General features: G+C 54.9%; 10 protein-coding genes across 10 annotated transcripts; 4 read left to right on the top strand and 6 right to left on the bottom strand.

Annotated features, from left to right (window-relative positions):
- Window positions 1–5: 5 nt before the first annotated feature.
- D7B24_002750 (uncharacterized protein) lies at window positions 6–804 on the bottom strand (the record flags this gene model as incomplete). Its single annotated transcript, XM_028636951.1, has 3 exons — window positions 6–474; window positions 528–592; window positions 649–804. 3 exons carry the CDS (start codon window positions 802–804, stop codon window positions 6–8), a joined length of 690 nt encoding a protein of 229 aa, XP_028497530.1.
- Window positions 805–1,797: 993 nt separating this feature from the next.
- Window positions 1,798–3,230, bottom strand: D7B24_002749 (uncharacterized protein; the record flags this gene model as incomplete). Its single annotated transcript, XM_028636950.1, has 4 exons — window positions 1,798–1,841; window positions 1,893–2,361; window positions 2,435–2,873; window positions 2,983–3,230. 4 exons carry the CDS (start codon window positions 3,228–3,230, stop codon window positions 1,798–1,800), a joined length of 1,200 nt encoding a protein of 399 aa, XP_028497529.1.
- A 1,422-nt stretch (window positions 3,231–4,652) lies between these two features.
- D7B24_002748 (uncharacterized protein) lies at window positions 4,653–6,578 on the top strand (the record flags this gene model as incomplete). Its single annotated transcript, XM_028636949.1, has 1 exon — window positions 4,653–6,578. The coding sequence occupies one exon, from the start codon at window positions 4,653–4,655 to the stop codon at window positions 6,576–6,578; it is 1,926 nt and encodes a 641-aa protein (XP_028497528.1).
- A 105-nt stretch (window positions 6,579–6,683) lies between these two features.
- On the bottom strand, window positions 6,684–7,633 carry D7B24_002747 (uncharacterized protein; the record flags this gene model as incomplete). Its single annotated transcript, XM_028636948.1, has 2 exons — window positions 6,684–7,265; window positions 7,328–7,633. The coding sequence occupies 2 exons, from the start codon at window positions 7,631–7,633 to the stop codon at window positions 6,684–6,686; spliced, it is 888 nt and encodes a 295-aa protein (XP_028497527.1).
- A 406-nt stretch (window positions 7,634–8,039) lies between these two features.
- On the bottom strand, window positions 8,040–9,483 carry D7B24_002746 (uncharacterized protein; the record flags this gene model as incomplete). Its single annotated transcript, XM_028636947.1, has 4 exons — window positions 8,040–8,479; window positions 8,525–8,613; window positions 8,667–8,692; window positions 8,746–9,483. The coding sequence occupies 4 exons, from the start codon at window positions 9,481–9,483 to the stop codon at window positions 8,040–8,042; spliced, it is 1,293 nt and encodes a 430-aa protein (XP_028497526.1).
- Window positions 9,484–11,516: 2,033 nt separating this feature from the next.
- On the top strand, window positions 11,517–12,871 carry D7B24_002745 (uncharacterized protein; the record flags this gene model as incomplete). Its single annotated transcript, XM_028636946.1, has 2 exons — window positions 11,517–11,775; window positions 11,832–12,871. The coding sequence occupies 2 exons, from the start codon at window positions 11,517–11,519 to the stop codon at window positions 12,869–12,871; spliced, it is 1,299 nt and encodes a 432-aa protein (XP_028497525.1).
- A 1,792-nt stretch (window positions 12,872–14,663) lies between these two features.
- D7B24_002744 (uncharacterized protein) lies at window positions 14,664–16,689 on the top strand (the record flags this gene model as incomplete). The annotated part of the gene is made up of 4 exons (XM_028636945.1): window positions 14,664–14,786; window positions 14,862–16,126; window positions 16,421–16,539; window positions 16,634–16,689. The coding sequence occupies 4 exons, from the start codon at window positions 14,664–14,666 to the stop codon at window positions 16,687–16,689; spliced, it is 1,563 nt and encodes a 520-aa protein (XP_028497524.1).
- A 2,641-nt stretch (window positions 16,690–19,330) lies between these two features.
- Window positions 19,331–20,329, top strand: D7B24_002743 (uncharacterized protein; the record flags this gene model as incomplete). The annotated part of the gene is made up of 1 exon (XM_028636944.1): window positions 19,331–20,329. The coding sequence occupies one exon, from the start codon at window positions 19,331–19,333 to the stop codon at window positions 20,327–20,329; it is 999 nt and encodes a 332-aa protein (XP_028497523.1).
- A 1,080-nt stretch (window positions 20,330–21,409) lies between these two features.
- Window positions 21,410–22,767, bottom strand: D7B24_002742 (uncharacterized protein; the record flags this gene model as incomplete). The annotated part of the gene is made up of 6 exons (XM_028636943.1): window positions 21,410–21,634; window positions 21,703–22,076; window positions 22,133–22,317; window positions 22,366–22,393; window positions 22,457–22,591; window positions 22,647–22,767. 6 exons carry the CDS (start codon window positions 22,765–22,767, stop codon window positions 21,410–21,412), a joined length of 1,068 nt encoding a protein of 355 aa, XP_028497522.1.
- A 1,094-nt stretch (window positions 22,768–23,861) lies between these two features.
- On the bottom strand, window positions 23,862–24,260 carry D7B24_002741 (uncharacterized protein; the record flags this gene model as incomplete). Its single annotated transcript, XM_028636942.1, has 1 exon — window positions 23,862–24,260. One exon carries the CDS (start codon window positions 24,258–24,260, stop codon window positions 23,862–23,864), a length of 399 nt encoding a protein of 132 aa, XP_028497521.1.
- Window positions 24,261–24,644: the final 384 nt, after the last annotated feature.

The raw sequence follows: 24,644 nt of genomic DNA, 5'->3' as shown, positions 1-24,644 counted from the left end.
GTTTCTTAGCCAGTAGCACCGCAAGCAGGCTCGGCGGCACCAATAAGAGACCCGATGTTGTCATTGAAAGCCCCAATGACGGTCTCCAAAGCACCAACGAGTGCCTCGCAAGTTGAGGACCCAGCATCCTCCATGGAGGCCGATAGACTGATGAATGCCTGACTCTCCCAATGGTCGTCATCCCAGGCGTATCGGCTGATATGGAAGTTCTTGGGGGCCTTGAAGGCATCAATACCCACCTTGCCACCCTCTCCCCTGACAGGTGGCCGATCTGCTGTCATACGGTAGGGCTCTGAGAGTCCACCGACCAGCTCGGTCATGCCCCACACAAGGCCGTGACGGAACTCTGGGGGCCAGTTACCGTGAGCTAGGACGTTGAGTGTATCCCCGGTAGGCCCAAGACCAGAGACAACTTCCGTGTCTTCGTCCCATCCCTCGACGTTGCAGCCTCCTTCAAGACACTTCTCCCAGAGTCTTTGAGTTGGTTAGATTTGTAGTTCTTCATGGCAATCTAGGGGACTATTTACTGATCTGCGATGTCGCGAGGATTCTTCGATCCATAGTTCACCTTTTCCGTGGATGCTGAAACAATCTACCGTACTTGTTTAGTATCACTATCAAATCTCTGTTCATTGAAAGGCGTCTTACCGTGCAGGGAATGGCTTTATCGGTGCATGCATTGAGACCCTCCTGTACGTTTTGAGCTTGGCGGGTTTGGATGTGGGTAGCATCATCCCGAGCATTGAGCGAAATGACTGCGCCCGAGGCCGTTGAGGCTAAAGCAAGGATGGAGGCTGACTTCATGATGGTGATAAGTGCTTCAAGGGTATTTTATGACGGAGTAATGAATCTTAATCGTTCGAATGGATTTTGGTTTGAGAACTGCGGTTGATGTTGTGATATGGTACTTCAATCAGACAACAGAGGAGGACGCATGCTTTTATACATCTGCTCAGAAACCAAAATCGCTGCGTCTTTCCATGGTGCCGTCACAAAACATGGGTGTTCACCATGTCTCGTGAGCCAGCAATGCAACTGACGTCGCTCGGGGGCGTACTGAACCCACTGATTACCGAAGTCATTCGAACTGTCGCTATAATTATCAAGCTTCCGACGCAGATCTCGAGCCTTGTGGTTAGTTCAGCCAAGCAGAGTTAAGGTTCGGAGATCAAAAACCTAAGCTTTCAGGGCCAACCGCACGATGACAGATCAACACCAATCAAATCCCCCGCAGTGTTGCAGTTGAAGGATCGTGGCGATTGCACAGCACTGCCCTGCTTCGGGACCGGGACCCTGCAGCGACCGATTGAGTGTCGATCTGCATCACCCGCAGCCACCACCTAGGAGGATTCAGCAAAACGTCATAACCACCTACAGCCCGCTTTCAGCCCTCAAATCCTTCACGGCGTTACCAACCCGTAGCGGGTAGAGAATCTTGCCAATCGTGACAGGCGCGCGACACAATGCACGCGACGATGCCGTAGGCGCACGACCAAGGTGCTGCCAGGGCGTCTATTGCGGCTACAGCCGGGACCAGCATCCCTTGTTGATCAAGTTCAAAGGGAGCTGATAGGATTTCATGGATTCGCCTGGCCACCAGAAGATCTTCATTCATAGGTGCTCCAGATTTTCTATTCTAAGTATAGGTGTCGTGCTGGCCAAGGAAGCGACGATCTTCACGTCATGTCCACAACCAGGTCGATGGCTAACACCCGATTTCATAATGCGTACAGAGCCTTTGAGCCGGTGCTTCATATACAACTATGAGATTTCGAGTGCTTTTGGAGCCCGCGGATCTTACCGCTTTGGCTCGCAAACGGCGATGAAGGGTGAAATGACACCTGAAGACGTCAGCCAGCGGAAGTAAGCAGTGCTCTTAGCCAATGACTCACTGCTCAGGAAAAGCCTGCCCGTCTTGGCATCATGAAGAGCCGTCGTAGCCGCAGGAAGCACCTCACCGCGCGCATCTTCAAGCACTTTGTCGACGGTATATCCTTTCTCACCCTTGCTCACGCGCAGTACAGCGGCGGCTGGAAAAGAGTTGCGCGGGTCATCGAAAGCCTTCACCATGTCGAAGGCGACTGGAAATGCAGCAACGAAAATGTCGCCATGCTGATCAACAGAGAGGTTGTCGATGCTATATCCGGTTTTGATCTCTTGAACATGCTTGATGTTGTGGTCCTCGAGAATCCTGTAGACATGAATTCCACCTGTACCGACGCTTGGGACGTAGAGAAGTCCATCGCGACCGAGAGCGAGACCGTTGGGAAACTTGAGTTGGTCGGCGATCTTTCTGCAGCCGCCAGTTGCAGTGCAAACATTGACGTCGCCTGTCTTGAGGATGAACCCCAACTGGTGCTTCTAAGGATGGAGAGTTCAGTACTGCCCTTGGCACTATGTCTCCAATCAAGAACAAAAAAAAATAAACACTTACGATTCCAACCTTGTCCTGTCCGTGGTCGTTCGTAAAGTAAAACAGGTCTTTGGCGAGAGCGGCCACACGGTTGGGTGTCGCGATGGCATCATTGGCGTAGGTGCGGATGTGCTTTAAGGAAGCGGCGCCGGCGCTGGTCTCGAAGACCTCGATTGTGGAATTGGCTCCTACTTGACCCGGGTTGATATTCGGTTTCCCCGTCCGCAGATCGAGGGGAGGGCGGTTGTTCACGGCGAACAATGTGATTTTATCCTCGCCCTTCTCAGTCGACTCGAAGCCGGTAAAACCAACAAGGTTCAGCAGGCGGTCTCCAGCGGTGCCGGTGTATCCCTCAGTCTTGAGAACGCGAACGCTGGACGCGTCGAGATGGGGGAGGTCAAGATCTAGGGCAACAATAGCATCCCTCTGGGATTGTCCAGAGGGGTCATACTTCCCACCGCTAGATTCCGGTCAGTGGGCTTTCGGAAAGCTGTTGATCGGTATTGAAGGCAGATAACGCGAATCACGGGCTTGGAATGGTGAGCATAGGCAAGGCGGTCAACACGTACTTCGGGATCCATTTAGACCGGCTGTCTGAATCTGAGCAGGCAAGGAACAACTGTCGAGTTGTCTCGGACAGCCACATATCCTCACATGCTTCCAGTCGAGGGTCTTCAATGCGTCGGCAGGTGTATGGAAAGTCGGAGAGAGGTTGGATGGTCTTGCCAATGCCAAGGCCCATCCAGACGGCATCCTTCAGGAAGACCTGGAAGACTGTGGCCAAAAGTGCCACAACCACGATTCCAGCTTTGAGCATGATTACGGGTGAGTAGCTTCTCTTTTTGTAAAACGATGAGCCTGGATTATCGTTCTCCGTGTTGATGTGAGAGGAACGGCGTGAATGTGGTGGGCTTCAGGGTTCTGGTATTTTGCGTGGAAATGCAGTCAACTGTGGGTGTGGGGACTTCTGCCACAATTACATCATCGACCAAGTTGTCTCAGTCTCCAAACCAGCACCAACGCTCGGCTCTCTCGAGACAGATCTCTATCCTAAGGTAGTTGGAGGTATTCATGACATTGGCGGACGAGTGGGCATTGTCTATAAGGCAAAAAAAGGCTACCTATGGCACATGACCGAACACCGTGCTGCGTGTTACCTTTTCAATGACACTCGATTGGGTCACTGGCAAGGGACTTCCCACCCCAAGGCATTCCCCAGGGGACATCGGCCCAAGGGAAAAGCACTGAATTGGTGATTGCTGCCCATGCCGCATGCTGATCGAGCTAAATGCCAATAGTTTGACCATGAGCACATGCTTTTGACGTCCAGGTGTCGACAAGATCGCAAGCACAACAGCTCGAATCGCTCGCTCAGGCCTCGGCTCAGCGCTTCGGGCACCTGTCTCTCGACAAATGCGGGGTAACGCTACCTAGTTTTCATAGGGGGCTCAGGGGTTGTGGTTGATCAGTTTAGAGGTAAGATCGCCAGCTGAGTAACGTCCAGCTGATCTGTGGTACTACACTAAGATATGAAGGTTGACTACCGAGCAACATTCTAAGCTACGACTTGGCCACGACGAATCAGTTGACGGAAGCAGTTCGATCCCCGGCCCCCGTCGGAGTTTGGGTGCTGAGCGTGATGGCTTACCGAATCTAGTTATTTGTCTAGAAGTAAGGGTGAAGGACATGGGATGACATTGGACAACGTGTGAGGCCGGGGACACGAGCAAAAGCAATGCGTGACGCCAAAACCGCCCTAGACGGGTGCTTTGAGCATGTTGTGCAGATGGCGTTCAATGACAACACTCACGCCTCGTCCACCTGAAAACCCGCATTGTCATGCAATTAACCTGTTCAGCGTCTTGCGTCGACACGCTCCTCCCGGAATGCCTAGGCAAGTTAAGGTCGAGTCAGACACATTATCTTTCCTGACAATTTGACATTCCCGATAGCCGTAAGCATTGCCAAGACCCAATATCCCCAGCGCCAGCGCACGGCAGTCAAGAAGCCGCGAGCTAGCACCCCTGAACTCCAGGTTTTCCCCCGCGCCAGACGTCACATCGTGCATCGGCGTTAGTGGCACCGAAGATCGACATGGTCATTTCGTTCTCAACAGATTTGCCCCGTTGTTAGAGAAAAGATTTAAGTTGTGATGGTCTGGAGCAAGAAGGCACGAAGTCCGTCCCAGGTCTCCTCCTACTCCTTTACACTTTCAAATTCGTTTTGACCGCCCGTCACCATGAGGCTCGGACATCTCCTCCCGCTTTTGGGCACCTCGTTGGTGCTCGCGCAAACTGTCGATGACTACGAGTACGTTGTTGTCGGATCAGGGGCTGGAGGAGGGCCGCTGGCCGCCCGGCTTGCCCTGGCAGGACACAAGACCTTGCTGATCGAGGCCGGAGATGACCAAGGTCTCAGCACAAACTATACCGTGCCATCGTACTCAGCAAGGGCATCGGAAGACGGAGCTATGGCCTGGGACTTCTTCGTACGGCACTATGCCGACGATGAGAGGCAAGCGAGGGACTTCAAGACCACTTATGAGACGCCAGATGGCAGCCTCTACACTGGACTCGACCCCCCTGCAGGGTCCAAGATCAAGGGCACCCTATATCCACGCACAGGCACCCTAGGTGGGTGCACTGCCCACAACGCCCTCATTGCGCTGTACCCTTTCCAGTCCGACTTTGACTACATCGCGCGTTTGACGGGTGATCAATCATGGTCAGCGAAGAACATGCGCAAACACTTTGTCAAAATGGAAAACAACGGCTATCTTCTACCCCTGATTCCCGGACACGGCTACGACGGGTGGCTCGACACGGAAACGGCACCACTGACCATTCCGTTGGCCGATCCCCAACTTTTGAGCCTCTTCCTTGGCGGGGCATTCGCCCTCGGCAACCTGACAAAGTCCGTCTTCAACATTGGCAGCCTACTCCTGGGCGACGCGAACGCGGATAATCTCCGTAGAGATACAGGGCCCGGGTACTATCAGACCCCAATCTCGTCCGACAATGGCAAGCGCATCGGGCCTCGAGACTTCATCGTCGCTGTGCGTGACGCCAAGAACGGCGATGGGAGCAAACGATATCCCCTTGATGTCCGCATGAACTGTCACGTCACCAAGGTTGTATTTGACGAGGCTGAGGACCCGCCACGTGCGACAGGTGTCGAGTTCCTGGACGGCCAGTACCTCTACAAGGCAAGCCCGCGTTCTCGCACCGCCGGCGCCGGCAAGCCCGGGTCGGTGAATGCCACGCGGGAGGTTATCATTGCCGGCGGCGCTTACAATTCCCCTCAAATCCTTAAGCTCAGCGGTGTCGGTCCCGCCGACGAACTCAAGAGTTTCGGCATTCCGGTCGTCGCGGATCTACCCGGTGTCGGCACGAACCTTCAGGATCATTACGAGGTTGGTGTCATTGGCAGAGCGCCGACGGATTTCGCGGCCCTGAAGGGATGCACATTTGGTCGTGGTAACCAGGATGACCCCTGCCTCGAGAGGTGGAAGAAGCCTGTCCTCGGAAACCGCGGGACATATGCCTCGTCAGGCCTTGGCGTAGCCATGCTCTACAAATCTTCAGTGGTGGCCGGCGACGATTGGGACACGTTCATCTTTGGAGGGCCTGTAAACTTCCAGGGATACTTCCCAGGATACAGTTTCAACACGACGTCCGACCCTGACCTTTACACATGGGCGATCCTCAAGGGTCACCCCCGCAACACGGCTGGCACGGTGAAGCTCCTTTCCGCCGATCCCCTCGACGTTCCGGAAATTGTCTACAACTTCTTCGACACCGGCAGTGGTGATGCCGACGCCGACATCCAGGCCATCTCCGAAGCTATTGGTGTCGCCCGCGACGCCTTCAAGAGACAGCTTGTTCCCGTCGAGGAGAGGCTCCCGGGCAAAGATGTTAACACGGCCGAGGAGGTTGCTACCTACATCAAGGACACAGCTTGGGGCCACCATGCGTCGAGCACCTGCCCCATCGGTGCTGACGGCGATCCTATGGCGGTCTTGGATTCCAAGTTCCGCGTGCGTGGTGTGCAGGGGCTTCGTGTCGTCGACGCGTCTGTCTATCCCCGGATCCCGGGCACGTTCACAGCCGTTTCAACATTCATGGCGGCGGAGAAGGCGGCTGAGGACATTCTGAGCGAGCTTTGAGCGGAGTCATCACGGAACCCATACATAATTGGTAATTCTCAATATCAACATAATTTGCGCCGTGCAAATATTTGTTTCTTCGTCAACCATATGCGGTGTTTGTCGTTATGAACGCAACCTGTCTGCCCGCATGACCACGGCAAATGAGGTCCCCTCCCGAATCTTGAACGGCGTGGCACCTCCGACCTGCATGATGGCCTGTATAGCTTGTGAGTGCACCGTCAGCGAAATGTATTGACTGTGGTCCGTCGAGAAGATGTCTTCGAGCACGCGCTGCTTCCGTGCAATGTGCTCCTCATCCGACTCGAACCGATCGGCCTTCCAGAGCTCATCTGTCTCTGTGAGGCTAGGCTCAATTATGTACTCCGGGTACGCCTCCTGGATCGAGGTGCGCGTACTCCTGGCGTCGCATGTGTGGTCTGTCATGCGCTCTCTCAGCAGCTCCTTCACGATAGGGCGGAATGCGTGTCCGCGGCTCTCGAGGAGAGGGCCCATGACGAGCTTGCTGGTTTGCAGGCATCGAGTCAAGGGGCTCGTGTAGAAAGAATGCGGCAGAGGCATCCTGCCGTTAGCAACAGCGTCCTGCCAGATGAGACTCAGTTGCTTGGCTTGGTTGATGCCCTCCTCGACAAGAGGGGCGTCACGCCAGACGACTGCGCCGTCGCCGTCGAGCCGCGACCAGTAGCGCTAGTATCAGTCAGTCATCAGAGCTCTGTCACGATATTTCCACCTCTCAGTGCTCGACTTACATCCCACTCTGGTGTGCCAACCTTGGCCTGCTGGACATTGTGGTAACCTAGGCCGTGCCTCGTGAGGAACAGGACTTTGTATTTGACGTCGCCTTTGCTCTCGGCGTTGAGGCGTGTGACATTTGTGACGAGACGCTCCCAAGGCGTGCCCGGAATTTCAATCTCGGGGTACTCGCGGTCGAGAATACCCAGATTCGGTTGAGTTGTCGCCTTGCCTGAGGGATCCTGGGCAGCCACTTGCTCGTAGTCGACGAAATAATCAGGCAGGATTGTAAAGCGATAGCGAGGACCCGCAAACGCCGCCATGTTCCTGATCGCCACGAAGGCGCAGATGAAGACTGACAGCCAAAAAACGGCTGCAATGCTCTTCTTCACTGACGTTCTCATGAGGTGTTCGTTCGTCCACGGGTGGATGTGTGAGAGGATCAAACCGGACGATCCGGCTGTCAGTCCGGACGACGAACAGGACCTGGTTGAAGAAGTGAAGCTGCACAGGCCATGACGAGCACGACCCCGTGGGAGGACAGATGATGAGGCATGCGTATGACCACTCATTTAGCACGAGCGAGGGTTGCATCTCCACTGAGCCGGGCTGTGCTCTGTTAGTGTCCAGATTGGCTTCCAGGCCACGTCCCCGATGAGATTAGGCTAGGTGTCCATCGCGGCGGGCAGTATTGGCATTTCGCGGCATTTGATTGCTCCAGATTGCTACCTAATCTGCCCCTGAAGCATATTTCTCCAGAACCGCGCCCACGTAGAGATCCACGTCCTTGCGGTCGATGAACCCATGCACGGCCAGCAGTTCGACAGCCGACCTCGCATTCGCCCGCGACTTGCCGCGCTCGTTCAGGTACCAGTAGATCCTCGCCAGCGAATCGTAGTGCTCTGTCATCAGCGGCTGCAGCCCTTCCGTCTCGAGGAGCGCGAGGATGGACTTGATGAGCTTGATGGCGCCGTGGATCTTGCCTCGCCCCAGAAAGTCGAGGACTTCGGCCTGGAGATCTTCGACTTTGCTGCGACGCGCGTCCGATTCCGCGATGACGTCGGGCGCGGCAGTGCACATTTCGCAGGTGCATTTGAAGCCCCAGTCGGCCAACGTGCTCTGCCGCTGACTGTGCGTCAGTCCAAATGGAGCGTCTGCGAATGTTCGCGCTGTTAGTTGTGTTATCAAGAGATGGATCTCGGCAAAAGGCTCACAGCTTATGGTGATCTCCTCCCCTGGATGAATGTCGCGGAATGCTACAATGGTCGCTCCGAAACTCCTTTTCGAAAATCGCATGAAAGAGCTACATTGTCAGTGTCAGTCCATCTGGGATAATGATTAACACGAGAGACTAACTTAGGTTTGCAGGCATGATTAACTCTCTACGTTGGATTAGTTCAAATAAGGTTCGAAACAAGATTTCGCTGATACTGACCGATATCTTGGGGAACATGCCCATATGCGGCACCCCGGAAATGTCGAGGTTGAAAGAATTCGTCCTCATAACGTCCTCGACAATGTCAGACTGGTGACCCGGGTTGCTTCGACCCAGCGACAGCAAAGCATGAGGGTTTCGAAGCCTCTCGGCAGCCGTGTGAAGCTGTTCGTAGCCGTCCTGCTGCCTCACCGAAGCGGTGAACTGGAAGTTGACAAACATGACGGCGTAGTCGCTCATGAAGACATCGTACTTCTTGATGAGCCGCGTCGCCACGACGCCTTTCCCTTTGCCCGGCAGATCCACAACTTCATAAGGGGGGTCGTCCTCCAGCTTTTGCCAATGCTCCAAGTTGGGAGCGCCGACGGAAGAGAAGGATGGATCTTGGAGCGTGTCAATGTTGGCAGCCGCTATCTCCGGTGTTGTGATGAGACTGAAGCCGTGTGGACCATGGCCGGCGTTCGTATAGGTGCAGAACTTCACCTTCGGGTCGTTGGCAGCCTCGACGCATGATGGTCGATGAGTCCATGGCGCCCAGCTCTCAGGTCGAGGGCCGGCTGTATCATCGACGGCAAGCGGCGATGTGTTTCGTGATGCCCATTGTATGGAGCCGGGAAGATGTGCCAGGCATTCGCCCCGCCACGATGGCCCGCCAGGATCAGTTGCACTGACGAGGAGCCCGGTGCCGGCCAGGAGCAGCGCGGTCGAAATGGAGATGGAGCGCAGTCGATCAATCATTTTGATATCATCCTCCAGGCCATCAGAAGTCAGTCATTCAAAACTGGCTACGTGAACAAACATTAGGACAGCTGGCAGCTACGACAAATAGTGCAGACGTTGGCCTTCGGAGCCACGAGGGCCGCATGGCACGGACGGTCGTGTTACAGAAGGGGCCAGCCTGTCTCAATCCACGTTTAGGCTATGGTGCCCCTGTGGAGAAGGCCAAGCTTCCCACACCGAGGGTGATGGTGTTTCACGCCGCATCACGAACTTGACGATGAAAACCTCTGGGGAGGTGGCACACTTGCAAGTCAAGATGCTATTTCCCAATTTCTAAGATCAACCGCTCTGAAAAAAAGAAAAATAAGAGGTGATTGTCAGATCCTTCCAGTAGCCGCGCAGATCAGGCTCAAGGGGAAATCTCGTTGCTGGCAGAAATCTTTCAGCACTGACAAGCCGTGGTCGTTTAGGAGCATTCGTACCAACAGGATGGCGTCACCACCGGCGGCCGAGTCGAGCTCCTTGTTGTCAAAATACACATGACTGTTTGCGCCCAGACGTCCGAACACGATAACGCCATGCACATCGCGCAGAGTTGAATATTGAGGCAGAATTATAAGCTCAGCTCCTCCGCTCCGTCAAAACCCTCCGAAAGGCCGGTCGCTTGACTACCTAGCCACGACATTTTCGGATTGATAGTCGAGATTGTCAAGTGGCATCACGATGTCGCATCCCCAACGAGTGCGCAGTCATGCATCCCCAATCACTGACGTCTAATATCGTCGCAGCCAGGCCCAGCGTTGACAGCGTTGCTGGTGTGCGCAACAAGCTGAGCCTGGAGTCCGACGTTGCTAAAATGAGTACATGTATGGCAGGGGGCTATCATCGTGGCATGCGCGGTCGTGTATTGGTGATTAGCAGGTACCCTAGGCTCGCTGCTACTCTGCCACGCAACCTTGCGTGCTGGATGGAATGTCGGTGGGACGGGCACTCGAGCCGGCCGGCACTTCCTCTCGATAGCGCCGGTAGCTGTCTTCGCAGAACAGACTACTCGGAGCGGATTAGATGTATCTAGTTTAACTACGCCGAAAGTCGCAGGGTAAATGGTGGAGGAGACAGGCCAGGTTCTTCAGCTACATCAGTTGTTGGATCTGATCAAGATAATGCGGAGGGAATAATTGGCAACCAGACGGATCAAGGGCGCAGCTGACGCCGGGGGACATGAAACTGCACTGTTATCCAGGGAGTGATAGTCAGGGAATATTCGACGTCGTAACACGTGGTGGTCGTCCAGCATGACAGACGGACGGGGGAGAACCTGGCGATGCAGTTCGGTGATTTGCCCTCTTGGCCATGTACAGCCTGCTGGATCTTTTCCCTCAGTGGAGTCCACGGTGGATTACAATTGGACGTCATGACGCCGAGTCGTGGTAAAAGAGCCACTGGAATGAAGGGGTTCCATCGTCGTCTCCAGAGCTCCCTCGGGAAATCGTTCGTCGAACCTAACCCGCCAGGGATTAAGTCGATCTGGTGCCATAAGACGAACCTTGCCAAGACGTCAGGCATGGCCCCAATATATCGCCAATCGGTCCTCCCGAATATCTCAACACTTGGGCAATGCCACTCGCGCGCGCAGCCGCTGGCATTGTTCAATAATGGTTCTTCGGGCCATGGAGGACTAATAACCTCCAATGTCTCACATCTCACGCATAGCCGCTGAGATGAGATGCCGTTCCCCTGAGCGATCGCGGCTCATCCATTCTTCATGATCGGTAGTCCCGTTTAAGCCTGAGACCTGAGCTCTCCCTCTGTTCGCGCGCCTGCGCTCCCACGCTCTGGACCGTGTAAAGTGGCCGGCGCACGGGAGCGCAGTTGCCCTCGCGATGAGAATCATTCCAGATCGACGGAGGTCCATGGTGTTTAAATGCAGCGACAGTCCACAGAAGAGGAGGAAGGGGACATACCTGTGTGCACAAGCAACCTACTACAACCCCATCACCGCTTTTCTCCCGTCTCAAGATTCACGCAGCCGGCTGCGTTCTTTCGTCGAGATGCATTATCTCACGTACCTCAACTGTCTCGCGGCGGTGGCGGCGGCGTCACCTCTTGCCGTTGCCGAGCCGGCCAATATTGACGGCAGCACCTTCACGCTGCGACAGGTCGAGAACAGGGACTTTGCCGGACAGACGGGTCTCGACGAGTTGGTGTGGGCGTATATCAAGTACAACGCCGAGCTGCCTGCCAAGGTGCGCGAGGCCATCGTCATTGGCAAGCACGTCAACGCTCGGTTCAAGGGGCTCGTACAACGAGGTGAGCATCTCCAGACCCGTATCGAGCAGGCAAAAGACTCGGACTAACAGGAGCAGGAACAACAGACGACAAGTCAGCGTCGTTTGGTACGGTGCAGGCATTCCCGCCGCGCAACGTGGACATTCAGTACGTCGTGCCAGTGCAGATCGGGTCGCCGCCTCAGACGGTGTTCCTCAACCTCGACACAGGGTCCGGCGATCTCTGGACCTTCTCGTCCGAGACACCAGAGTGGCAGCGCGGCGATCACCGCATCTATAGCCCTGAGCTGTCCAATACATCGGTGCTGCAAGACGGGCTCACGTGGCGCATCACATACGGCGACGGGTCCGGCGCCTCGGGCAACGTGTACAACGACCGCGTGGCGTTAGGCAAGACGTCGTTCGCGGCGCAGGCGGTCGAGTCGGCGTCGCAGGTGTCACCGTCGTTCACGCGCGACTCGTTCGCATCAGGCATCCTGGGCCTCGGGTTTGGACGTGGTAACACGGTCAAGCCGCGGCCAGTCAAGACGTACTTTGAGAACGTCATGCCGGCGCTGGCGTCGCCCGTGTTCACGTCCAACCTGCAGGCGGGGCGGCCGGGCAACTACAACTTTGGGTTCGTTGCGCGCAACGAGTACACAGGGCGCATCGGGTACACGCCGGTGACAAAGCGCAACCCGTACTGGGAGATCAAGGTCGACGGCACGCAGATTGGCGGCGGCGCGTATAACAGGACGACGACGCTCGACCGCGTAATTGTCGACACGGGTACGACGCTGCTCATGCTGCCGGACGAGCACGTTGACGCGTACTACGACCAGGTCGAGGGGGCGCGGTTTAGCCCGTCATGGGCGGCGTACCTGTTCCCCTGTGACGCCACGCTGCCCGACTGGACGTTTGGCCTCGGCGACTATCGTGGCAAGCTGCCGGGCCGGTACGTGCGGTACAACCAGGTCAACGAGACGCACTGCTTCGGCGGCATCCAGAGCTCGGCTGGCATCCCATTCGCCATCTTTGGCGCTGCGCTACTGAAGGCACAGTTTGCCGTTTTCGACTATGTGGAAGCCGACCGCGAGGTGCAGCCAAGGGTTGGTTTCGCGAATAAGCCGTTGAGGTAGCGTGTTGTGGGCTGTTTCTTTTGTCATGAAGGCTTTTTCTCTTGGGGGAGGGGAATAATATAGAGCTTGGCTTGATGATGCCTGGCGGGCAGATAATTTCGAAGAGATGGTAGATAGGATCAGACGAGGCTGGGCCTGATTAGGCATTTGCCACCATCATGGAGACTCGGGCGGGATGGATAGAGTATAGCGTCTTTTTTGTCTGTCATCATTGCCGATAGTAGGCCCTCATAGTTAGCGAATCTGATTTCGATTGATAGAAAGTCGTGATGCGTTGATGGGGAACATGCCGTGCGGAAGAGCCTGTGGCGATGATGGCGACTCGGAGTGTTGTGGTGTGGTAGCTGCCAAACCGATGACCCAGGTCGAGCCACCTGGAGATTAGCGGCATGCGGCGCTGCGGCGCTGGTCCCAGTTCCAGGCCCCACCCCTGACGATGCTCCTTCTTGAACCAGTAAGTTGGCAGAAGACGGCAACTTCAACATCACATGAAAACACAAACAAATCACCGGACTCATCAAGACATTGATCTGTCGCGCATCCATCGGTGTTGTTACTGGCCAAGTCGATTGAATCGCGTATCGAGCAAATCCTGATAGACTGATCCCACTGGTTCGGTGATACCGGCGCTGGAATCTGGTCACACTGCATACAACCACAGGCCCTCCTAGGACGGCAAAAGGCGAGGGAGAGAAAGACCAAGCCAGACGGGCAAAAGCTGGCCCGACCTCCTCACTTCCATGTGCCAATGGTAAGCATCCACGTAGCAGCCTTCGCTGACAGGCCCCCTCCCACGGACAGGAGCCTGATGCACAAGATGGGAGGTCGTCACTAATCCCAACTCCAGAACCTTCCCCTGATCAACCACCGCAGGCACCTTCGACTCAGAAAACATCATTTCAATCCAGAAACATCGATTCGAGTTGGAAGAAATCATAGAAGGCCTCGGAGTCGCTGCTAACCTTGGTCCGGCATCGATATTTCTATACGAGTCACAAGGCTACGTGCTCAATACGCCAGCCGCTAGCGCCTGAGATGATATCGAATGTCTTATTAACTTACTAGAGTTCGCCTTTCAGCTTAGAGCACATCTAATCTAATAGAAGAATTATAACTTTACACAAAGTCTTATCCTATATTGCTCTTTTACTTGATGACCCAGGATAGGGCCTCACTCATTATCTTAACGTATCTCTATTCGCAGCGTGATTATTAGTGGACCATGTTGTGTTCCAGGTATTATGTATACCTCTATCTAGTACGAGTTATTACTAGGATCGCTATTATACTTAGTCTTATTTATACTGCTAATCTAGTACGATATATATAATTAGCTATTGATATTTTCTGCTACTCTACTATCGATCTTCTAGTATACTGACGTTTCATTTCGGCACTAAAGGGATAGTCTGTGACTTGGGCCTGCCGGAATTCCCAGCGATCTGGACATTACATTGACTTTCAGGCTCCAACGCGCCTGGCCATAAGGCAGAATGCACATTCAAGACTTACAGGTCATAGAGCTCCTGTTATTGGTTTCAGCGTTTATCAAAATGAGGCGGGCTGCGAGGCAGCACGAAAGGCCCGTCATCTTTACTGGTCGTCATGGCACAGCCCTGGCGCCATGCATCAACAGGCTGATTTTTGACAATCACGGCGGTAGTGTTCTAATTGCTTTATAAATAGTCGACTTCGCTAAAAGTTTTCTCTCCATCGGCCTCTCTCAACGCATAAATCCGACCTCATCTAACACTGCCGAGCAAAATTCTAACTCATCTGAGCCATCGTCATCATGGAGGCTGCTGGTCTTGCGATTGGCATTGTAGGCCTCTACACGACATGCCGGGACTGCTACAGCTTCTTCACAACTGTGATGACAGCAGAAACAGCAGCGTCAACGCATCTTCGGGAATTGGTAATTCAGCAATCAATTCTGAAAGCCTGGGGTTTTCATTGGCAGATTGAACATGATGACAGTGATGGATCGCAGCAGCCAGGGCTCATTCACACCAACCAAAAGCGGACGAAACTGCATGAATACCTTTTGGGCAATCGGTTCAAAGCTGAAGGCGTCTTCAACACTCTTTCTGCTCTTGCCGATACACTTTCAAACCAGGAGAAACTCATCAAGCGCTACGGAATCCAGCTTCACCCAACGCGCACCATCCAAGACACGTCACAGTTGACCAACAATGTCGGTCTGAGCCTCCAGGACCTTACAATCGAAGACATTAACCCCGTTGTGAACGAAGTTAAGAGCCGTCTCTCCATGCTCAACAGGTTCAAATGGGCTCTGAAGGACAGGAATGACTTCAGGGCCCTCATTTCCGACTTGAGGTGTCATAGCGAGTCTCTCTATTGCCTTTGCCCCGATACCGCTTTCGGGTCGATGAACATCTACCTCACTATGGATTGCTTGGCTAGGCAGGAATCGCCGGCGGCTCTAAAATGGATTTCAAGGATCGCAGCCGAGCATGCAGTGGTTGATCAGAGATCCTCAGTGCGAGAGGGCTACGAACTTCTAGCTTCGGCTGCTACCCTGAAAGCTTCGGTCAATGAGAACAGAAGCAAAGGACCAGCCGACGACAGCTTAACGGCCAGCGTCGATCAATTGCAGCCGGAGATGAACTATTTAGGCAAGAGCCTTGCATTGTTTGAAGACGAGGTTGTCTACGTTGAGATGAGAGACTATCGCGGCCCGCCACCTGACCTCACTCCGGAACAAAAGAATAAGAACAAGCGTCAGCGGCGCCGAAAGGATTTCTTGAAGTCATTGTCGGCGAATTTGATGGCCTCACATCATTTGGTCCAGGCCAAAGCGCTTCTGGATGGGGTGCCCGGAGACGTCAGCAGTGACGAAGGTGACAACGAACCGATCAAGCCTGTCAGACCAGTCGACCCAATGCTTCGCGCTCTCATCAAGAACTTCTACAATATCTTTCAAGGAGAGGGCGCAATGAAGAGCGTCTATGGTCTGAACATCGCCGGAATGATAGACCATACCGATGGCGAGCATAGAGGCCATTGCAGTATTCTCTACAGGCTCCCCAACACGATTGGACTCCAGAGTCGCGAACGACCTGTTGAAAACCTCAAGCTTCGTGCCCCCGTGACTCTGAAGTCTCTTCTTGGGACCAAGCACCTGCAGGGCATCCGGTCGACGCTTGGAGCACGATTTGAATTGGCCAGGAATATCGTTCAGGCCGTTTGCTTGCTTCACTCCAGCGGTTGGCTGCACAAGAATATCCGCGCAGAGTCAGTCATATTCTTTCCGGAACACGTAAATGCGCTCCGGGAGGATCGGTACGAAATCAGGATCGACATTGATGTGTCTAAGCCTATTTTGATGGGGTACATCTTCTCGCGTCCAGACGACATCGTTCAGTTGCCTACAGGTCATACGGACCAACTACATGTTCCGCCAAATCGCAAACGACATATAACGCGAAATTATGCAAAAGTATCCAGCGGGGTGTGGGTAGATGACATGTGCCATTCAGATGATCAAGGCAGACAAACACGAAGACGGGGAGCCCCTCAAGCTAACAGCATGAACGGCCGCGACATGGTCAATAGGCTCACCGTGACCGAAGAAATCAAGGACATCAAGGTCAGCGGCTTTACACTTGACTACTATCAGCATCCTGCAAAGCACGCGAACCCAAAGCGTCAGTACCGCCATGCATACGATGTATACTCCCTCGGTATCCTTCTGCTCGAAGTCGGACTGTGGGAAGAACTGAGCAACTATAGCGTCCCCAGTCTTGAAGATGAAGACCATTATGAGCGCCGTCGCTGGATTTGTCGAGAGTATCTAGACCGCCTTAGATGGGTCTGTGGTGATGTATATGCTGATGTGGTACTCAGCTGTCTCATGGTTGATAGTATGGACGATGAAGTAGCAAAAGCCAGCGAGAGGAGATTATGTGCTCGACTCGTAGCTGACCTACAGGGCTGTCAAGCATAAAGTTGCTAAACTTGATATATTCTTTCGCTATGCGAAGGTACTATAGACGGTCGTTTTTAACAGGGTTGTCTTCTCATGCCCCTCAAGGTTTGCTGCTAAAGGTGAAAGAATAGGTGCCTGTATAAAGTCATCTTTGCTTTATATTCTGCTGCAAGACTTCGTTTCCTTACACTAGAAGGAGCTTGGTCTCATACATCCAGATGTCCAGTTTTCAGCCAGGGTGCTTAAGGAGTGGCGAACTACTACACGCATGGAAGATAACTATGGTGACTAGATCTACTAAACAGGCTCATAGAGTTTGACTGCACTACGGGACGTGTAACGTGATTTGTATCTGTTCATATAGTATCTGCTTTACCTCAATACTGCAAGTTAGTGTCAATTTTACTTACGATTGGCAGCTAGCTTCATGAAGAGGTCTTCTGCACACGTAATATTCGCAGTCAGTTGTTCGGTAGGGGGTTAGAAGACATCATGCTGTCTGACTCTTCGCAGCAAGGAGGGCCCTGCCTAGCTCTTCTATACGCGTTCCGTCGTCTCAGGCCCTTAATCCAGCCTCTGAGGTCCCTCAGTCTTCAACACAGCACGTGCGCGCTGGCAAGCTTATGGCGCGCCTGTGCTGACAAGCTATGCAGAAGTTTTCTTTTCGTCTGGGTCTCTGGGATATGTCATCTGAGGGCTGTTTCTTTCCCACCGGCTCCGTCCAGCTTGAATCGGCCTCAGTACGAGATCGGGATGCCATGGACCAATCAAACGCCGATCGCCAGGTCTCGCATGTACTATTTCTCACCCAAAGACGACCCTGTGATGACCAATGCATGAGGTAGGCACCTCATGCCAGAGCGAACCTACGACGCAGCCGCAGTGTGAGCCCTTCACATTGTCGGACTTGTGTACAGAGGCCAAAATTGCGCTTCCAGAGGAGTGGAGAGAAACGGTGTTATGACACTTGATGTGGGACCATGAAATGTACAGCAGAAGAAAGCCACTCCCCGCACGCCATTCGTTCAGCAACCGAGCACTTTGGAGGGCTCAGCGTGGGTCGCGCAATTCAGGGCGTGGGATCCCGGACGGCAACAGTCAGCCGCCTGGCCCAGCTCCAGGCTACCAAGCCCGAAATACCAGGGCGCATTTCCGCGTTGGGCCAGCGGCAGCGGGCGGCGGTAGGCTGCAGGCGGCAGGTTGGCAGGCTGCAGGCGTTTCGTTTGGGGTATTCCAGAGCAGAGAAGATAAGGAATTGTGTTGGGGGACGGACGAAAGCAGCCGGCGCAGTTATCCGACCGACAATGGGACACCAAGAGAGCGAGACAAGCCAGCCAGGACAGCAACCGACCTGGCGACCAGGCCACTGATCGAGATGGACGACCATTGTCATGCGGCAGGCAGATGGATGACACGGACGAAGAGGCACTGGGAACACCCACAAAGCAGGACAAGCAGGGCGAGGCACCGCGGTCAAGGCAGAAACAGCAATGGCATCATCCGCCCAGGCAACCTCCCAGGCCTCCCCAATGACGGGGCTGCATTCCAGCCCCGTGCACCTCTCCCGTACCACCCCCAGCAGCAGATCGCGCCAATGACAGGGCCCTTCGGGGACGGCATGGTGAGGCAATGCGCGCTGGAGCTGCGCCCGGGGCCAGAGGGGACAAGGCAAGGACACCCCCAGGACCCCCAGGACCCCCAGGACCCCCGGGACCCCCTACACCAGGCGCCAGGGCCCAACAAAGGCCAGGCACGACGGGCTGTCAGTGGCCGTCATGAGTCACCTGGCTCTGCTCTCTTTGGGGGCACCCCTTGGCTCGCTCGGGGACACCCCTCGGGTCTGTTGAGTCACCTGCGCATCGACGACTGAGCCTCAGCCTCTTCCCTTTCTCCACTGCCTACCTACACCATCTACATCCACCATCACCATCATCACCTTGGCCATCGCCATCCATCCTCCTACACACGCTAAAGACACCCCACCGGCAACATGACCTCCCTTATCCTCCAATGAGGCATCGCGTCAATGTCACCACCATGGCGTCGTTGTCGTTGCGCGCCGCCGGCCGGTGACTCTTCGCTGCCCGCCTCTTCCTGGGCTGCTCTCGACCCTCGCTCTCGCCTGGCCATGCTGACCGTGGCCGTGGCTCACTCAACCTGAATACGGCGCAACAAAGCCTTATCGCATCCGTAACAGCCCGGCTGTCTTGCTTGTTCGTCAGATGACATATAAGCCCGTCCTCGAACCTTCGCACCCCTTCCCCCCAGCTCCCTGCCCTTCCATCTGTCACCTAGCACAACCACCACCACCGCGCCCTTCCGCGCCCTTGCGCATCTGTCAACTTTTCATCAGGACACATCTCGACACAGCATCGACTTTCTACATCCTGGCGGAAGACAACTGCCTAAGAAGACTGCCTAAGAAGATTGCCTGAGACGACTGCCTAAGACAACTGCAGCACAGCCGCAACACAACGCACCTACTTAACCCACCCAACCCACACGACACAATGGGCCTTGCTCTTCACAACTCGCCTGTCGACCTGGCCTTCGCGGCCAAGCACTTCCCTATCACCTGCCCCCGTCCCACCGCCATCCGCAAGCCCCGATCCGCTCACCCCAAGGCTGTCGCCCGCGCCCTCCTCGAGCGTGGCTTCGCCCCCGAAGACCTCCCTGTCCTCTCCCGCGAAGCCCACGTCCACGTCCCTCGCCGTAACGACCACCGCGCCCGCCGTCACCACGGCGCCGCCCCCGACTCGGACCACGACGGCATCCGCCTTGCCCGCAGTGCCGTCCCCCTACCGAGCGACGGCTCGCGCGACCGCGTCCCCTCGCTCGAGCGCCAGAACGCCTTCTGGGACCCCCGCACCACGAAGCGCTCCTCTGTGGCCGTTGCCGCTGCCGCTGCCGCGAGGCTCGTCGGCGACGATGACGATGCTGACGTCGCCGAGCTCTACAGGCTCGGTCTCCTCTACGATGACGACCACACGCGGGGTGCGGGCTTTGGCCTAGACGCCATTGTCCGCGACGAGCCCGTCTACTCCATCACAACCCGCGCTACCTCGCACCGCCGGGCCACCAAGCGCAACCATCGCGGTGTCGCAGCCACGCGCAGCAGGGCGTCCACGACCGAGAGCCTGGCGCTGCAGATGGACTGGGACTTCACGGGGCTCGAGGACGACGACGATGTGGCGCGCTATCTGCTCTCCGAGTCCCGCGAGATGGCCGCCGCCGCCGAGGGTCGTCACAGGCGGGGCTACCGCACCGTCTGGCGGTCCCTGCCGGCCGTCGATGAGCCGGCTGCCGGACATACGCCCGAGCTGATCCCCGACGAGGCCGAAGAGGAGGAGAGCGACGAGAGGCCTGAGCGTGACGAGGACAATGAGCTTGACGACGAGACGGAGTGGGCTGTCCTGCCGCGCGAGCGAGACGCAGACGATGTGGCGACGACGACCGTGATAGAGGACGCTGCCACCGGAGTTTGGATCGTGTTGGGAGACGGCTCGTAACAGGTCCGCCGTGGAGGATGCTTCTGCCCCTTTCTCTTTGCTTGACTGGAGAGGCCTGTACATTGTCTCCGCCTCTTCGTCTCGCGGGAGGGGGAAATTGATGCCTCTGACGCTTTTCGAGGCAGGCAAAGCGCCCGCTGCGGACTGGCCCTCTTATCCTGGCCATCTGGCGATGATGGAATGGTGTGTGAGGGACTCTGTACGAGAACGTAGCTTTTCTTTCACTTGTCCTTTTTTTGAAATCATGGCAGCCGGCGACTCTGTACGCTCTGATATGAATAGCATTTTACTCTTTGTACCATTGTTTGTTGTCACGACATCGAGAGAGCTCTGGGTCAGACTTTCCATACTGAGGGCAATTTGGAGTATTGTAGCATTGGACACTATTTATGTGAGACATTACATCAATTCACCCGACATAGTGAAGATGGCTCAAGGTCAACGGTCTTGCCCGGAGTTGGAGGGTCGGGATGGCTGGCACGAGGGCGGGTGGTTGCCTCGTCGGTCACCAGGCCCTATGTCTGAGACTGAGACGTCCGCGAATTCCCGAGACCAGATGGGGAGGGGTTCTCATCGCGATTTCACACGAGGACGACATGCGTAGCACGTGATTCTTGATCAGCCTAGACGTATATTGATGACCTCATGTCTGCTGTTTTCTATATTGAGCCAGATGGTTGCCAAAGGCTGCCGCTTGCAGGCAATATGCCAACGATTTGACTGCGTCTTTAGACCAGTCCCTTTGCTCTGAATGCTTGATCTGCCATGGGACTACGTCAAGTCCCCAAGTAGAGGACATTTGCCTCCCTCGTCTTTTCCATAATCCCCCCCGCCTGGAATGCACTACTCACCTGTATAAAAATGCTATTCTTACTGCTTAAGGACCTTTCGTTCATCTAATCTTTCGAATTTCGGTGAGACCAAAGAGCTTGGATCGAATACAGATTTCGGGGGCAAACGTCCATCTGTAGCGTAAAAAATCACAGCAAGAAAATGAGGTAGCATGAAAAGATCACCGGCATCAGCGAACCCCTGTTGCAAGCATTGAGTGTTTTAGTGACCTCTGGAATGATGGCCCCATCACTTTGCACCCTCAGTCTCGTCAGCAGCATCCACCGACAACTTGAAGCAAAGCTTCTCCCCCGATATCTTGCCACTGCGGTTGAGATTCATGGCCTCGGCAACGGTCTCTGGACCCAGCTCCCCCACAACCTTGACCGCTGGAGGCACGAGCTTCCCCTCCGCCAGGAGCGTCGGCAGTTGATCGTACAGCTCAACGCTCAGTTCATGGTCCGGCATGTTGATCTGCGTCACATGAAGCGTCAGCAACGAGAGCACAACGTGGGTGCGAGAACAACGTCTCCGATACGTACGGGCCAGTGTGCCGCCCCCCGGTACGAATGCGGCGTCGGAAAGGCTGTGAACACGAAGACATCCGTGACCTGGACGTTCTGCGGCACGTTCCCCGTGTTGGCCTTGCCCGGCCGGACGGTGCACAAGACTCCAGGCCGGCCGTCGATCGCCTCGCATGCCGTAGCCGAGGACGTCGCCGAACCGATGGTATCGAAAACGTGAGCCAAGTCCGGTGCAGCGGAGCGAATCTTGGCTGTGACTTCTGGATCGTTATAGTCGAAGACGTGAGTCGCTCCCGCTCGTCTCGCCAACTCAAAGTTGCGGGGGCTGCATGTCGTGATGACGGCATGGCCGTGCAACCTCGCCATCTGGATGGCGAAGTAGCCGACAGTGGCTTGCCGCAATGGTTAGCAGGCCGGCTCTTCTGTGTCTCTCAATAGGGTATCTTACAGCTTCCTCCCCAGATCAGGATGGGTGGCCTTAGAGCGGTAGTCTCTCTGCCCAGCGCGAGGCAGTCCTGAGAAAACAGCGCAAGCCAGGCAGTGTTCGCAGCGAGAGGGACGGAGCATGCGCTCGAGTGGCTGAATGTGTCGGGGACCCTGAAGGAGATGCGTTCGTCGGCATGGCAGTGTGTCCTAGCAAGTCAACGACCAATTCGGGCAACGAGTAGAGATGCTGCGTACGAATATGCCCCGAGCCCTTTGATCTCGCCTAGCGGACCATCATTGTCAGATATATTTTGCCTGATACTCGAAGAACGGGCTGACCACTTACCACCCCATACAAGGGCAGCAATTCGGTCGCCGACAGCCAGTCTGGTGACGGACGGGTGTGTTTCTACAACGACACCTGCAAAGTCACAGCCCAGCACAGCGCCGTCCCCAAATGCGTTGAGATCGAATGCGAGCCCTTCAGAGTGTGAGACGTGGGCTCAATATGTAATGTGCTGGATCCTGATACTCACGATCTGTTGGATTGAAAGCTGCCCACTCAACCTTGACGGCCACATGATGGTCTCTGAGGGGAGGGAGTTTGATCTGTTCTGTCGCCAATTGAGTGCCCCTCTGGACCACACCAGACACCATAACGGCGTTCGTACTGCGCAAGGAGTTCTGGAGTTCGCAATGTGGTGATGCCCTCTTTCAATATCGACGATTGCTTCACTGCACAGGCCATGTCTTTGGGGGTATTTGTGCCTTTAAAGGCAATGAATCAGCTACAAGCTACCTAAGAAGGTAGGTCAGGTCATGTATACTGAGGGGCTGGCTACCCAACCGATCCTCGGTACTCCACAAGCCTGACATCACTCCAGCGCCTTTCGGTACACACATTTGAACTACATATGCACACTCTCATCAGCAGTGTGCTTGTAAATGCGAAAAGAAAGCACCAGAGCACGAACAGGGTAGATTTGAACGTTCTTCAGGTCCCAGACGCCTGTGTGAGCATAGATATCCTCTTTCAGCACAGCCAGAACTTCCTCAGCCGTTGCAGCACGAGCTACAACGATGCTGCCACTAATGTCTAGCTCTTGCTCCTGAGGCTGGGCGCGCAGCATTGCCCCGCCCATTTGGAAAAAGCCGGAGTCGACATGCTTCTTGACATTGTCAATATGAGTACTGTAGATTGTTAATTGGGACATCGCAAGGCGGGATAAAGAAGGCAAGCCGTCATCCTGGACATACGCTCTGACCCTCATCCTTTCCTCCAATTTTCCCTCAGCGTCGGGAACAATGATGAGCCATTCGTTTTGCACTTTGTTTGCCACGGTTCTCTTTTCTTGATGAGTCTGTCACAAAGATACGGCTTGCCAGCTGCTTCGCAGTGTTTGGCTGCTCCATCGGAACACAATCCTCCTTCACTGGTCACAGGGGGGTGCTTAAGACGGAGCGCTTCAAGCCCGTTGCACTACGCCCTTTAAGTCGCGCCTTTCTTACGCCCTGCGACAGCGCCTTTGCAATCGCGTGTTCACGCCTTGCCAACCATTTCGACATCGCCTCTGGTCCCATCAGCAACTTTAGGACACTCTCTTTTGGCTTACAATCATGATTTCTCTGTGCTTTATTGGCGCTGCTATGATTTCCTCCTCGCTTAACAGACAGCACCACCACGAGGAGCTCAACATTTAGGCGTAGCTGGTGGTCCAATGTATGGTCAAGATGAGAGAATAATGAAATTGTTAAACGGTTGCAAACGTATCAGAGGCAGTAACCAGCCTCTGTTCCAACTCCCGCGCTACATGTCCGACAAGATCTTCCTCTACGATACCGTCCTGCCACGTGATGCTGATGATCAGAGGGCCGCCTTGAACGCTGGCGCAGTTGATGCCAAGCGCCGGACCGGCTACCATGCCACATTGCGTGAAAATCAGTCGCTCGAGGATAATACCGCCTCCGGTCGTCGGCGCCACCCGCATGGTTCCCAGGTTTGAAAGCTCGTACGTGTACTCACGAGCTGTGCCTATCTGGTCTCTGCAGTGCGCCTCGAGGTCGGTGATATGATGGAGGGTCGCCCAAGCATTGTTCTTGGGGAATCTGCCAAGCTCAGCTTTCATGCTGCCGCCGAAAGCAGAAGCCATCTTGAGAATCAAGCATGACTCGGCAGGAGACCCTGTTTTTGTTGCCTGAAGTTCGTCGAGCACGGCGCTTGGAACGTACTGGGTTATGAAGGAGATGTGATTGACAATATCCATTGCATCAGCGTCGGTGAATTTTCGAATGGAGTAAGGAGTCACGGACCGGAAGGCTCGCGCGTCTTCGACATGTCGAAGAAGAGTAACGCATATCAGGCCGTGAAGCAGTCCTGTGAGGGTTGTACGATTCCGCTTGCATACATCGAGTATCTCCAGCAATCTGTCGTTCGAAATCGTGATGAGACGAACACGAGATGTGTCCTCGTTAGTCGACGGTAGTAATATCGCACCGCCGGCCCACACTGGATCATTGACTTCTTCAGATACGTT

This window comes from Verticillium nonalfalfae, assembly GCF_003724135.2.
Source record: "Verticillium nonalfalfae strain VnAa140/NRRL 66861 chromosome Unknown scaffold_17, whole genome shotgun sequence".
Taxonomy (NCBI): domain Eukaryota; kingdom Fungi; phylum Ascomycota; class Sordariomycetes; order Glomerellales; family Plectosphaerellaceae; genus Verticillium; species Verticillium nonalfalfae.
This window is presented reverse-complemented; position numbering and strand designations above follow the sequence as displayed.